The 14,966-nt window shown below is 42.7% G+C and overlaps 1 protein-coding gene across 15 annotated transcripts in view; it reads left to right on the forward strand.

Annotated features, from left to right (window-relative positions):
• Nucleotides 1-14,966, forward strand: part of ADGRL3 (adhesion G protein-coupled receptor L3) — a 525,365-nt gene that overhangs the window by 332,277 nt on the left and 178,122 nt on the right. For all 15 annotated transcript variants that reach the window (XM_049815198.1, XM_049815210.1, XM_049815213.1 and 12 more), the window contains one exon: nt 8,552-9,352. In XM_049815198.1, coding sequence (XP_049671155.1) covers nt 8,552-9,352 — 801 coding nt within the window. The remainder of the gene's footprint in view (nt 1-8,551; nt 9,353-14,966) is intronic.

Consider the following 14,966-nt stretch of genomic DNA (forward strand, 5'->3'; position numbering starts at 1 on the left):
TATGTCTAACAAAAAGATGTCTTCCTCCCAAAATAGCCTGAAGTTTGCTCTATAATACACAAGGCAATTTTGTAGGAAACTGACTTTTTTCATCTCATGGAAACCTCTAGTGGACAAGAGTTAATGTATATTAGTGGTTTCCTGGGTCCTGATGGCTGTAAGTTACACTGACAGGTGTTTTAACATTAATAATCCTTAGTATTATTTTAGTGAACATTATTAAATTTAGTTATTATGTATTAAAAAGCAGACTGAAAGCACTGACATTTAAAGGAAGCCCAAATTAATGGTTTGAAAGGTTTCACAAATTTATCAGATGAATAGAAATATAAGGGAGAAAAAAAATCCACTCATGAAAAATGACAGCTTTGATTTCTGCAAATCTATAGATACCATATATAAAGATCTAATTTAGGTTGTGGTTCATGAAAGCGTTTATGGATTATTGACATTTCCAATCTCCATACTTCACAGTGAAATTAATTAAGAGGCGATAATTTGAGGAATGTGTTACATGAAGCCATTGTAACACAAGGTACTTGTAGAGCACCTTCGTTTGCTGATGCCTGGGTATTCTGTGAAAAATGTAATTTGGAAACAGAGCAAGTGAGATTATTCCTCCCTTTTATTAAATAAAGGATTAGCACTTCATTTGCTGTAAAAGGCAAGCATTTCTCCTGTGCAATAAATCAAGATTTTTTTTATTTTCCTAGCCTTATGGGAGGGAGTATAATGTGCATACATAGGTACATGCAGTCAAAAAGAGGGAAGTACTCTGTTTACTGAAACCTTAAATTTTCTTGGAAATATAAATAATGTTACAGACTAAGTGGGTATCACCATTATAATCATTAAACCTAAACAAACTTTAAAACTTAGCTTGCAGAATAGTTTTGGTCTGGTGGAGAACTGCAACAGAGAGGCTCAAACTTGCATGTGGTTCTTTTGTAACAGAAATTGGCAGCTGTGAGAAAGTTAATTCATGGCAATATAATTGATAAGAACTTTTTCTTCATTCCTCTGGCTGGAGAACGAAAGTCTGAGCACTTTACATTCAAGTGTTGGGTTGCTCATGGACTGCAAAGCCAGGTAATGTTAATGGAGTCTGTTCCCCATTTAAATGCATGTACATGCTTGCCATTGGCACAAGTGAAGATCCCCCAGGTAAAGCAGTGGCGGGCCACAAAGTGCAATCTGCTACGTATTTATTTATTGTACCTTGCCAAAGGAAGCTGACATTGTTCTTACTCTGAAAAGGAAGGGAAATGATTTCTAGAAAATCCATCATGTTGAGGGGGAAAAAAAAAAAAAAATCGTACTAAAGTGGGATTAGGTGGCAAAAATGGGAAGATAGCAACAGTATGTATTTGAAAAGTAGTCTTAGAAAACCTAGTTCTTCCATGTTCTGTGCTTGCTCCTGAGCCAAGACCCAAGAGGGTTTCCCCTGTTGCATGTTAAAACTTTTCACATTAAAAGCTCATAAAATGAGTGCTTCACTGGGGCCGCAGCTAAATTCTGGCTTGGGGGCAGCTTGATGTGGAGGATGGGGACAGAGGCTGGTCACTGTGTCTTCTGTAGCAAGGACAGCTGCAATGAAGGGACTGAGACCAAAGACTACTACCTTGCTTTTGCTTCTCCTTCTCCTAGAGGCAAAATGTCATCTGATCTTCTGCTGGCTACAGCTTGCTGCAGTGGATGTGACTGCGTTCCTGTTATTAGGGCGTTCGGGGTCCAGCGACCACACACCTGCGCTACAGTGGGACCCCAGGCTTTCCTAGAAGGAGTGGGTGGATGAGAGAAATGGTTGTGTGTGGTTTGGTTTGTGCCTGTGCTGCACGGAGTGAGTGCTGAGCTTGGCTATGTGGTCTCTTTTGTCATTTTAATTATGTGTCAGGAGAAGAAAACGAAGCAGAGATGGATACTTCTGCAGCATTTTGAACTTTAGGTTGCCAGAACAGCTCATGTCATATAAATGCTGAGCTAGCTCTCTAACTGTTCTTCTGGCAAACCATATTGGGGGGGGGGGGGAGGCGGGGTGTGTGTGTGTGAGTGTGTTTTAAGTACAAATTAATAAAAGAAGAGTATTTTCATATTTTTGGTATTTTAATGGGGCTTTGAGCAACCCGATTTAGTGGAAAATGTCCCTGCCCATGGCAGGGGGTTTGGAACTACGTGATCTTTAAGGTCCCTTCCAACCCAAACCATTCTATGATTCTACGATTTTCATTCCCTGGGTTTAGATATATATATATAGCTGCTGCAGAGTTTAGCGTTCCTCCAACTGTGCTTCCCCATCGGGATCTGTCTGTGTACCACCTGTGCTTCCCAATGGTAGAGCACTGTGGGTTTGAAACACGTACAGGTGGGGTCCTCTTCAGCCTTGCTGGCTGGGTGCTGGGATGGAGAACCAGAGGGACAAGTGAGAAGCTGATGACCCTTCTGCAGTATCTGTGCCCCACTTTCATGGTGCCTCTGATCTGTCAACTGCTGCATCTCCTCTTGGACCTCAACCACTTTCTTAAATTTTAGATGTTGGGAAGAGAAACTTCTTAGGACCTCATGTGCCCTATTACTATTAGCGTGACTGGGAATACATCCTACCCAACAGCAGATTTCCCTGCACCCTAGAGGGCAGTTTCTCTAGCACTGACTACAGGATCCTGTTGTCAATGTTCTGCCACGCTGGATATGCTGTGAATCTGATGCTGCCCCTGCCTGTGTATCGTCTAGTTGCCTAGACTACTGATTTCTATTGTGATAGCTAAAAGGAAGTCTGTTATTGACATGTGCTTTGGTGCCCTGAATTTTGAAAGCATCTCTTGTTTATTTTAACCTTCTTTTAGTAGAGGAAGACTGAGACTCCAGCACCCAGCCATGTCTTCAAAACAGACGAGCGCCTTCATCTCCGAGCAGGCTCTACACAGGCATGCTTTGGGATGCCTTGCTAGGTTTGCAGCTTCCCAATCGTGTTCCTGTTCAACCTAAAACCCACAGATGGGGGGGGGGGTGTTGGGGAGAAACATGTAAATTGGGAGAGCTCTCTATGGGTTCTCTTCTATAGGGAAGCCCTCAAGTCAAAGGTTGAGACAGTGGTAGGTGCTTTGCTGGTGGCACAAGGCTGGCCAAGGAGCTTGGGGTCTAGGGATTAGAGAAAGAAAGAAAAGGCTGTAGATCCCAGACCATCCTTGTATGAGGAACCCTGGTGCAAGGCACCTTCCAGACTTTGTTTTATCATTAGAGGAAGCTTAATGCTCGAGGCCAGCACAACAGGGCTCAGGGCCAAGTGGTGAGTCAACTATTTGATGGTCATCATCTTGCACCAAGGTGCTGTGTCGGGGCAGGGCACAAGGCCAGTGCTGTGCCATCTGAGGATGTTTCTCCCTAGTTGCTTCCCCAGAGCCATAACTACTTTTTGGCCTCACCTCCCCATACATCTGGTGCTGGTTGGTGGAGGCAACATGCAGTGGTTAGCCACGTCTGGCATGAAGCACCCTCAGCGTGGCTGAGACACTGCATCTTGTGCTACTAAGGTCAGCCTCAAAAACCTGTTTTCTTAGTCTTTCTATTTTGTCATTAACTGTGTGTTTAACGCTATATTAAATCAGTTTGACCTGTGAAGGACAGGAACAGGGAGTGGGTATCACTCATTTTGCTATTAAACTTCTGTCCTGAAAAAAAAAAGAGTTGGCGAAGTACAGGGCACAACATTTTACTTCTTTTTGCAATTGCCTTTTAACATCCCCCCTACTCAGATCATTTTTTTCCAGGAGTTTTGTGTTCGTGTTGTGTGTTTGAAGCAGTGCCAGGGAGAGAGCTCTCTACAGGACTCTACCACTTTGTGCTTGTGCCTTAAACAGTTGAGTGCAACTCAATATGGTGGTAAGAAAATGAGCAGTTAACATTGTTCAAGTGTTAATTGTGCCAGAAATTAAAAGTGTATTTACAGAGCCTCAACCCAGCAGTACTAAAAGCATTTAATTAATTTGTTTGTGCGATTTCTCTGAATAGGTGACAGGAATCTGCCTGATCACTCGGCCCCAGGCGCAGCAGGGGCAGGCTGTAGCAGCTGATGATCGCACATTGGCCTCAGTTTTTCTTCCATCCGAAGAAACAGGAGAAAATCAGATTATGTGGAAAGTCTTGTTTGTAACTCCCCTCAGACCTGGCAAGTGGTTCTTGATTTCCTTTGGGCCTCTGGCACCGTTGAAGCCAATGGCCCTGGCCTGCAACTGGCGTAGGAAATTGAGGTGAAATACCTTTGTTCTGCTCCAGTGCAGCAATAGCGGGAGTGGAAGATCTCGCTGTAAGAGAAATAACTGTATATGCTTGCTTTTTCTGTAGATCCCTGTAGGAAGGCAAGGTGCCTCCTGTGCTTTAAGCAGCATTTAAATTCTGTGGACTGGCACAGGCATTGCAGAGATGTAAAATTGTCTGTAATTGGGCAAAATGTTAAAAATTCTTCCAATACTTTATGAAGACAGTATTGCAGTGATATGTTGCATAATTGAAGGGATAATCAGACCCTAATTAGACCCTTCCTTTTAATATGGCTCAGTGAGCTAAATCCTCCAAGCCTCCCATGCAACCTATTCAAATAATATGATGTCCCAATATAAGCTGAGTAATTATTGAAATTCAAAAGCATTAAGTCTTAAATCAGCAGGAGGAAAATACGTATTGGGGATACATACAATGGAAAGCACCATGCAGCAGGTCACCACAACACGTACAGCGTCTGGACTTACAAGAGAGCTGGATATGGCACTGAACGCTAATAACACATACGAGCTATTCAGGATAAGGGTAATCAATGCTTCAGGTCACTCAGCTCAGCTGGTCACGAATATATTATCTCCTGCAGAAGCTTCTCTCTTCCTGCTTTACAGTATCACATTGCTGTTCGAGTGCATTACAAAAGCTTTTGTCCATTTGGAAACGTAAATTACTGCCTTCTATGCTGCCAGAGGTACAGTATACCATCAGCCAGAAGAATCAGTGTGAAGCCATACATTTGGGGATCTGTCACGTTGCTTTCTTGCTTTTACCAGGGACGTATAATGGTTTTTTTTCTGAATACCTCACTTAACCGTGGCCAGTCACAGCCTGGGACAGGGACAGCAGTTGCTGTGCGGGTTTCTCCAGTTGCTGGGCCGGGTGCCTTTTATTCTTGCTGGCTCTTTCCCTTGCAAAACCAGGTGCTTGCACTGAAATGCGTTGTCTCTGCTCCCTAGAGCCCTGACAGCCACATGGTGAAAACATTTGCCTTTAACCTTAACCTGTTATGAGGTAGAAAGGAGCCTGGATCTAAGCCCAGGTAAAAAAGACTGTTGAAGCTTGGAAAGATTCGTTTGGGGAGCTGCAGTTGGCTCCGGATGTACGCCTCCCTGCACAGCAAAGTGCAGATCCACATGTCTAGCCAATGCATTTGCAGTCTTATCCTGAAATCGTTCTTCCATTGAGCCTGCAATTTCCCATCCAAATGAATGAGACTTTTGAATGCAAAGGGGCTTGCAGTCCCAGCACCGGAGGACAGTCATTTGGCAAGTGTCTCGGTCTGGAAGGGGCCGGAGTGAACTCTGGGCAAGCAAAAACAAAGCGCACGTGCGTACCTCTGCATTCCTGTCTCGCTTCTCTGAACAGAGATCCCTCAGCTGTCAAAATCATACTGTTTTGCTGGCAAGTTCTCACTTCTCCCTCAATGATATTTTATGGGGCCTGTCTTCTGCACCTTCAGGGAAGAGGCCTTGCAGAACCAGCATACCCCGGGGCTGAGAGTCAGAGCCTGTTTGGGGCCCCACCATGCTGGAAGAAGAAGGCATCTGTGCCACAACTGCAGGGGGCTTTTGGATGAGGGCTGCCAAGGCCTCTCACAGGAGGTTGTTAGCTATAGAAACTGGTACTGAGCATTTAGCAATTAATACGAGCACTGCATTTATTTATTCTGACTGCAAGGGGCTTTGTCCGAAGGGACGCAACCTCTTCAGCAGCATTATTATGCGTGGTGAATAATTCACATCAAAATTGCCAGCAAGTTCTGGGGTTGGGCTTTTAAAATAGTGCTTAGATATTTTTAACTCATTAACACTGTAAGTCTTCAGGATCTTATAAATCATATAAGTATTACAATACTTTAACTGTTTTTTTTTTTTTTTTTCCAATTCTTACTAAAGCTTGTTTCTCCAAGACATAGGACAGGACTCTACAAACATCTACCAGTGTGCTTCATTTGACTCTCCTAAGTTCCGTATTAGTGTCGTAAGGGAATATATTCATGTCATAAGGGGATATTCTCCTGCTTACAGTAGGGATCCCTGTTTCCTAGGATTTTGGCAAAATACATGTAGATGTATATTCTATAAAGTTTCTCCCTGGAGTTTTTATTCTATACGTAAATCCGTATCAGTCATATTTCAGTGCATGGGTGTGTCATTTTGCTCTATGAAACTAGTCCAAGGCTGCCGCTGACGAGGTATCTCAAATAGTTCAGGGGGCTTGGGATGTCCCAAGTGTTGGGTGTTTTTTTTCTTCTTAAAAATTTTTGTAAAGTTAAAATTTATCTGTATTTTGTTTGGCTTGTCTGCATATTATCCAGTGTTTTTCAGAGGAAAGGCTTTATACATATATATAAAATGTTCACATACTAAAGTAAATTAATAAAGCTTCCTTTTCATATGAAAGAGGTAAAGAAAAGTACCTGGCCAATACAGTACCATTAATCTATTCTCTTTTCTCCTTTCTCTCTTTACCTCTCTCTCTACAATAGAAGTGGAACAAAAAGGTAATTAAATACCTTTCAAATTATATATATATTACTTATGTATAGGCTAAGTTATTTAACAGTTTAACGTTTTAGTTGAAGTACTTTGTCATTAATTCTCACTACTTTTTTGTTAAAGTTTATTTAGTATCTCTGCTGCTCAACTTCACCAGATAACTTACTTTTTGCTGAAAAGTTTTTACCAGTGCCACTTTTTTTCATTAAATTTCTATTCAAAGGTTTAGATAACTCAGTCTTTTCCTGCCCTAAAGAATTTGGAAAGTGCGCATACATACGTATGTGCATAAGTATATCTAATTATGCCGTAAAAGCCTCTTGGAAATGACACCCCTTTATCAGCAACTCTAGGTGGTTACTTAGACTCCAGTAGAGCAATATTCTTTTACACCAGTTACTAAATCTGATTTTCCTCCTGTCTCGCTCTCCAGAGGATATTACCAATTTCTGCATTTCCAAAAATAATTGGTTATGCTCCAAGCAGGGAGCACGAACATGGGATCCCATCTGCCAGCCCCACGCTACCCGAAGCGTGTGGTGGGGTACCTCTTCGCACCTCCCTGCTGCCCACCCCGTCATCATGGTGAATAGACTCCTGCTCACGGAGATCAGCATTACAAATACGCAACAAATATTCTCCCCCTGAAGCGTGCGCGGCACCTCCGGGTCAGGAGGGTGCTACAGGGGATGGCGAGGGCCAAGCGAGCCAGTTTTGCTCCGCAGCATCCCTCCTTTTGTCTCCCCATCCAGCTGGCTGGCCTCTTGGCACTGGCGTTTCTGTGATGCCAAGGTCAGCTGGGTGCCGGCTGAGCCTCCTCCCAGGCGCTGGGCACGCCATGGCTCCTCTCAGCCCCGCCGAAGTCTGAGCAGCAAAGCACCCCGGTTAGTCAAACTGCTCCTCTGTGCTCCTCTCATGTAACAATAGAAGGTATATGTTTTTAAGTTTGAATTACTACTATATTTAACAGGACATTTTTTAACTGATTAAAATCTAGACCTTGGGTGCCTCTCCAGTGAACTTTATTCTTTTCCTTCCTTCTTTCCTTTCTTCCTTCCTTCCTTCCTTGCCTTTTCCTTTCAGCATCCATACGTCATTCGTTTTTAATTGTGTGGACTGCATGTTTTGTGTGTCCTGTAGCAGCTTTGAAAGCCTCATTTCTAGTTATACTGCAGATCTGTAGATGGGTGTTCCCCCCCGACTCCCTTTGCTTTAAACGCTAAGGGATTCGCCTCTGCTTTGCTATTGGTACTCTTTAAATATTTAATATCGCTTGGGCTGTAAGGATGGGAATTTCTTTCTCGTATTTCCATTTCTAGGCCACTCTTCTGTGGGCTGTTCAAATAAATACGTGGATCAATTCCCTGGGAGTTTACCCCTTCACCTAGTAGGTACAGATTCACTGCAGAATATAATCTGGAAATACAAACCCAGAAATCCTTTGGGGGCACGTATTCATTTCAGAGTTTACAAAGGCGAGTGGTCCAAGTAAGTACACCTGTAAAAATAGATTTGAAAAGCAGTAAGAAAATGAGCCACAGTTGATAGAAAGAGCAGGAAAAAAGAAAAAAAAAATCTGTTTGGTGGAGCAAATCTTGTTCTAGAGACATGGCCGGCGGGAAGGCTAGTCTCCAGCTACAAGGCATTGCTCTTGGGTTTCCTCTGATCTTGAGTGTCCTCTGCTCCAGAACTAGAAGGTGTTGAGATGTTTGAGCCAACCACCCCCAGACAGTCATTAACTTTGTTTTCTTGTTTCAAATTCTTTTCCCCTCCAACAGTTTTTCTTTGCCCTGGACTGCTAAAAGGAGTATACCAGAGTGAACACTTATTCGAATCTGACCACCAATCTGGTGCCTGGTGCAAGGACCCTCTGCAAGCATCCGATAAGATCTACTACATGCCCTGGACGCCGTACCGGACAGACACGCTGACGGAGTACTCCTCCAAGGATGACTTCATTGCCGGGAGGCCAACCACAACATACAAACTCCCGCACCGGGTAGACGGCACGGGGTTCGTGGTGTATGACGGGGCTTTGTTCTTCAACAAGGAACGAACCAGGAACATAGTCAAGTTTGACTTGCGGACAAGGATAAAAAGCGGAGAGGCTATCATAGCTAATGCAAATTACCATGACACCTCTCCCTACCGCTGGGGAGGCAAGTCTGATATAGACCTGGCTGTGGATGAGAACGGGCTGTGGGTAATCTATGCAACAGAACAAAATAATGGCAAAATAGTCATTAGCCAGTTAAACCCTTACACATTAAGGATTGAAGGGACGTGGGATACTGCCTATGACAAGAGGTCAGCTTCTAACGCCTTCATGATCTGTGGGATTTTGTATGTGGTGAAGTCTGTGTATGAAGATGATGACAATGAAGCCACAGGGAATAAAATAGACTACATATATAACACTGACCAAAGCAAGGATAGCATGGTGGATGTGCCCTTTCCAAACTCCTACCAGTACATTGCTGCTGTGGATTATAATCCCCGGGACAACCTCCTTTACGTATGGAACAACTATCACGTCGTGAAATATTCCTTGGATTTTGGCCCGCTGGACAGCAGAGCAGGTAAGGGTTTCAGTACCAAGCCAAAATCTGAATTGTGCTTTCTATTTCTCTTGCAAGTACGGTGTAAAATTGAAGTACACTCCTGTCTTACTGATCTGCCTGTGTTTGTGTAAATTAAGCCCCACCACAGGGCCTATGATGAATATTAAGACATTAATATATGCAGAATATTTTTTTTTTAGTCTTAGTTTGATATGAAATGGAGAAAGGAATGTGCTACCCATAACTAACCTGAAACACTCTCCAAATATCCACGCTCTTGCTTGCATCACAGGGATAGCACTCTTTTCTCCATAAATGAGTTTTCCTCCGTACATCAGATCATCTTCCCTTCTGCAGGAATTTTGGCAAAACAAAGTGTGGAAGATGCTGTTGCTGCAAACAGCCAGGGGAAAACTACCAGCCAGTTTAAATGACTTCATTCCATTAAGCTGGGGGAGTTTGGGCTGTTTAGGGAAGCCGTGAGCATGCACCCACCCCCAAGTGTGTGTCTAGAGTCAGGAGGGGAATCGACAACAAAATCCTCCGAATTGTCGGTTTCTTTTCTTTAAAGTTGCTCTTTTTTAAAAAGCATTTCATGACTTACTATGATTTACTATACTTTCTCTAAGAGAGGAGCATCTGGCCCCTGGAAGATTCCCAGCTTTTCCACCTTTTTTCCTGTTAGAAAGTATGCTAGTAATTGCTTAGTTGGGTTATATTCCCTTAACTTTAGCAACTTCTTCATTGTTTTGCAAGTATTATGTTCACAGTTGCCACTTTATCAGTAACATGACTTAGCCTAGATTGTGGTCAAACTCATATGACAGTGCAAGAATTTCCAAACAGCATATGCCCACTCATTTTCAAGTGGTTACTGCTGTACGTGATGTAGTCACCATTATCAGGTAGTTCGTGTGGTGGACTGTGTACTTCAGAAAGGTTCAAAAAGTAAGAGGAAAGGCAGAATTAATATAATTTGGACAGTAAACTTTCGATTTGTAACATGGCTGGTCCCAAAACACTCTGTTTTGTTAATAAGAAGCTCAGAAGTGAATGAGTGGATTCAGGGCTTCAGATTGCAAAAGAGACGTTGAGAGGTTTCTGTTGCTGAGCTTTTCTTTTTCTTTTCCTGTGTGCAGCCTGTTATCCATATAAAAAACGGATCAAGAGATGCTGAAAGAAACTGTGGATATGAAATCTAGGGAGGGGTGGAATAAAAGTGGTAAAATGGCAGTGAATTTCTCATTTTTATACAAAAAAGTAAGGAAGAGGCGAAGGAAATCTTGAAGAGGCAGATGAACAAAACTGAGTGACTGTTAAGAGAGGAGCAGGGATGTTTTCAATGATGTTGACCTCTGCAAGATCTCAAATGAGCAAAAAATGAAGTAATATTTCTCATTCTCCCAACTTAATGATGACCATGTACTTTCTGAGTAGTGGAGTGAAGCAAAGCAATTTGTGAGCGATTGGTTATCCCTGAGGAGTGAAAATCAATTGCATCCCTTCTATTTCACAGAGTTTCTCTCCTTTTCAGTGAATTATGTTCAGGTATTACAGTGGACTCTCTGCTGCCACTTTTTCAGATGGTGACCGTTGTCAGTAATAGCATCTTTAATTTAAAAAAAGCCATAATCAGTGAAAACCCCAAATTTTGTACTTTCCTATAGAAAAGGAAATGGTTCTCCCCTTTTTCTCAGTCGAAGCTGGTGAGATGGGAGAGCGGATTGAAACCTTGCAGAGGGCTGAAAGTCTTTGAGGTGCAAGGATTTGATTTGTCCTTGTGTCACTGTTATGAAGCCCCTTCAATTTCACTCATGTTTGGATGAGAATTTAAAATCCCCCAGTGCCTCAGATGGAAAGCTGAAGCAGATTTTGGCTTTGGGTGGTGGACATGAGAGGGTTAATCTGGTGTCAGGGAATCTGGTGAGCCTTCTCTGATGTTCCTTTTGTGGAATTTTTGGTAGCTTTGTAATGTGGGCACTAAGCTGAATTTTACATGCATTTCTCTTCTCTGAAAATTGCAGGGATTTCTTTTTTGGCAGAAGTGCATAAGGATCCCATTACAGGTTTAGATCCTATTTTACAGGTTTACAGGACTTTTGAGAGGACTGCTCTGATAGCAAGTGAAATTCTCAATAAGACAGCTCGAATGGGCCAAGGCATTTCAAAGTGAAGAAAAATACCGTTGCGAAGGGAGTTTACTGCTCCATTACCTGCACAGCCTGATTAGTGGTAACATTATTTTACGAGTCAGTCAAAGAGAAGCACTGATTTTGAATTGAATAGGTGAGCAAACACTTGCCTGACACCAGGGTATTTGCAGAGAGGAGCCAGGAGACCAGGTCTGCATGACTCGTTCTCTTCCAAGTTCAGTGCGACACGGTTCTGGTTAGCACCAAATTTCATGCCACGTTGCTTTATATATAATACTAAATATATGGCTGGCTTAAACCCAATCTCTCCACCAAAGAGCAGAGCAGGAGCTGATGCAACACTAGGAAAGCAGTGAAGATCCAGGATATTTTTATTTGGTTATTAGTTATTAGTTATTTTACAGAATGGATTTTGGGTATGTGTTTTCCTTCTTCTCTTCTAAAATCACCAGTGTTTCTCTGTTTAGAGCAAGGCAATGTTCAATGCAGCCATTTTCCATAGGGTTACAGTTTGAGTAGCAAAATATGTAAAACATTATCTGCTTAATTAGAAAACAACAAAAAAAAGATTATAAAATTGATGGGTCGAACAAATTGGTTGTTAAAAAACAATTAAGGGTGAAGTTTTAGGAGACGAGCTCTTAAAACCAAAAATTGATCGTAACAAGAAAAGTGATATATTTAGCTACCTAAATGGCCAGTAGCATATTTGAAACATATTTGAACTCTTGGGTATCAAACACTTGAAGGATATCTAAAATAAAAAACAGGTGCTGGGAGCTCGAGTTCACTTAGAATCAAACATTTTCAGTCTTTTCCCAAACCATCCAGGGGAAATGGGAGGGGGCAGGATTTGCTTAGCTTATGGGAAAGGCAGGGATCACATCCTCTCGCAGTGCTTAAACGCTTTTTCTGAGCTTTAATTAAAGGTCTGTTTGTGCATGTAGGTTTGGAACATATTTGAGTTCTTCACTGTCACAGAGCTTCTCTCCCCCACCGTTTAAAAAAATGGGCTTTTACTCCTCAGAGTAAATGAGTGTCAAAACCTGCAGTGCTCAGCTTCTGTAGCAGATGAAGGTACCAGGGAAGACAAAACATTCTGAAATCTTAAGTGAGGCACAAAGCTGGATTCAGCTGATGTAGAAGCAATTCAGGGCTCTTGATTGAATTAAAACCAATTGTTCATTTTTCTCAGAAATGGGAAAAACTGCATTTTAAGGATTTGCCGTGCTCGTGGTTTTTTTTTTTTTCCTTTTGTCTGGGGTTGTTTTCATTTATCCCAAAAGCGGTTTTGAAAGCAAACACTCCTCAGTACCTGCAAATCCCAGGAAACCTGTCATTAATGTCTGCCTTCAAGAAGTGATCTTGAAGATACCAAAAGCCTTTGAAGCATATATTTTTTTGAGCTGTTTGGCCTTAAAATGAGTTTTTTGGAGGATGCTTCTCCCTAAATGCTCCTGAGCTTCTGGGTTATTTCTTTGTAGCTGCTTTTGTGTTTGCCAATTTGAAGCGACAGTGAGAATAGCTCTGCAACTCTAGCAGTGTTTTCCATTGTATTCTTCAAGAACTTGAACCCCAAAAAGTGTTCAGGTTGTTTTTTTATGTGCCCCGCTAGACATGTGCAGGGAGAGAAATGAAAGGCTGTATCAGCAGAATGAAAAATTTTCCACAACCTAATCAGTCTTAATATTCACCAGAGTTACCTGTTTTAATCATCACCCACTTGTGATACAGTCTGCATAAACAAATTCAAGAAAATATCAACAAATCCTCCTCTCCAAAAAGGTAAAGTGCTCCCATCCCGCTTCCTGGCGCCGTGCTGCATACAAACACGCATCTTCTGGCTTTGCATCTCTGCACCTCCCCAGGCTGTCGTGGCTCCTGGCTGGGCACCAGGTAGGGGCTCCTGGGCAGCAGAGAGACCAGAAGAAGAAAGTTTTGCCTTTTAAACGCCTGAGGTGCCCCACGCCAGTGCTGGCAGCTCTCACGCGGGGGCTCGGGATGTGCTGGCTGAGTATTTAGACCAGGGGTAGGGACGGGAGCCTGTCCCGTAGCTCAGCAGTGAAGTAGCGCAGGGAAGGACTTGAACCTGGATGAGGATCCCTCTGTGCATGTCTGGGACTCGCGTGTCCTGGCAAACGTTCCCAGTGACATGGAAAATAGAGACCGCCTACTTTCGAGGAGATGTTTTGAATTATGTCCAGGAGACCCAGGCATTACAATATGGAGTGTTTAATAGGTGTATGAAGTTAACAGATAAATATGCCCAATACATAAGGAAGACAGTGATATGATACAGGGCTTCTAATATGGCCTCATTGTGCCTAAGTGGCTTCCACAGATTGCATATTAACACTGTGGACTGCCAGTCTGGTAATCAAATGTGATATGAAGCTTCCATCCATATCTGTGATATTTTAAAAACCTCAGAGGGTGTATGTCAAACTTTTATCCTCCACATTTTGTTAAATATTGTGGGATGCTCTCTTGACATGTGATTGCAACCATTTTATTCAGTAAGGGTTGTTGGGTTGTGGGTTTTTTTGGTTTTTTCCTAAAGCAGTTTTACAATGCAGATAAGGTGAACCCTCTGTCCTTATAATATGCTAATTAAGTGCATTTGTGTCTTGGGTAAAAGATGTGGCAGTATGGTGATGAATAAGAACTTTAAACACATATGACACCTCGTTAAAATGTAATTTTCACATCATAAATCTGAGGCCTTTCCTTTGACAGCTGAGTAATGTGGATAGTGGGCAGAGGATCCTGAGCGTTTCAAAGCTGTCACGTGCTAATAGGTAGCTGTGAGTGGCGTCCTGCGCTGCTCGCCTTTAACGCCCTACAGCCTTGCCTGGGAAATGCATCAGAAGGGCTGCTGAATCTGAAATCCCACTTGTGCACAGGATATGAATTGCCATCGCTTCGAGATCCCATTGCGATAAGGCATGCTTGGTATGTCTGAAGTTGAATTTGGGCTGCATTTTCAAAGGCCAGCTGAGCCTTTTTGATGAGCAGCTTCTCCTGGCGGACAAGGGCCATTTTTAGGGAGCTGCTGAGTGTTTAATTGCAGCTTCTCCTGTGTTTTTATTTTCCAGTTGCTTTCCTCCCATCTAGGAGCATCCCTAGCTCTCTCGCTCCTGTTCCTCTTCATTGCTTACAGTGACAGCTGCTGGTTGCACAGTGTTGTTGGAGGTTTTCAGAGAGATCAGTGCTTGCTTTCAGCAGCCTCTGCTAAACACGTATCGTGACTGGGGCCCTGGTTTTTATCCTTTAATATTTGCCCATATATGCATGTCCCATTTATTCTATAGATATTTCAGTCCCTTTTTGCTATTTAAGATAGAAAGACATGTCTAAGTTTGGAGGTGAAGAAAGCAGCACATCTTTTACAACAAAGCTGGCATCTCAACCTACATTTGCTGGCCAGACGGTACCTTAAGTTCAGAAGGACAGGAGGATATATCACCTACCTGGGGCAT

This window comes from Accipiter gentilis, chromosome 12 (genome assembly GCF_929443795.1).
Source record: "Accipiter gentilis chromosome 12, bAccGen1.1, whole genome shotgun sequence".
NCBI lineage: Eukaryota > Metazoa > Chordata > Aves > Accipitriformes > Accipitridae > Astur > Astur gentilis.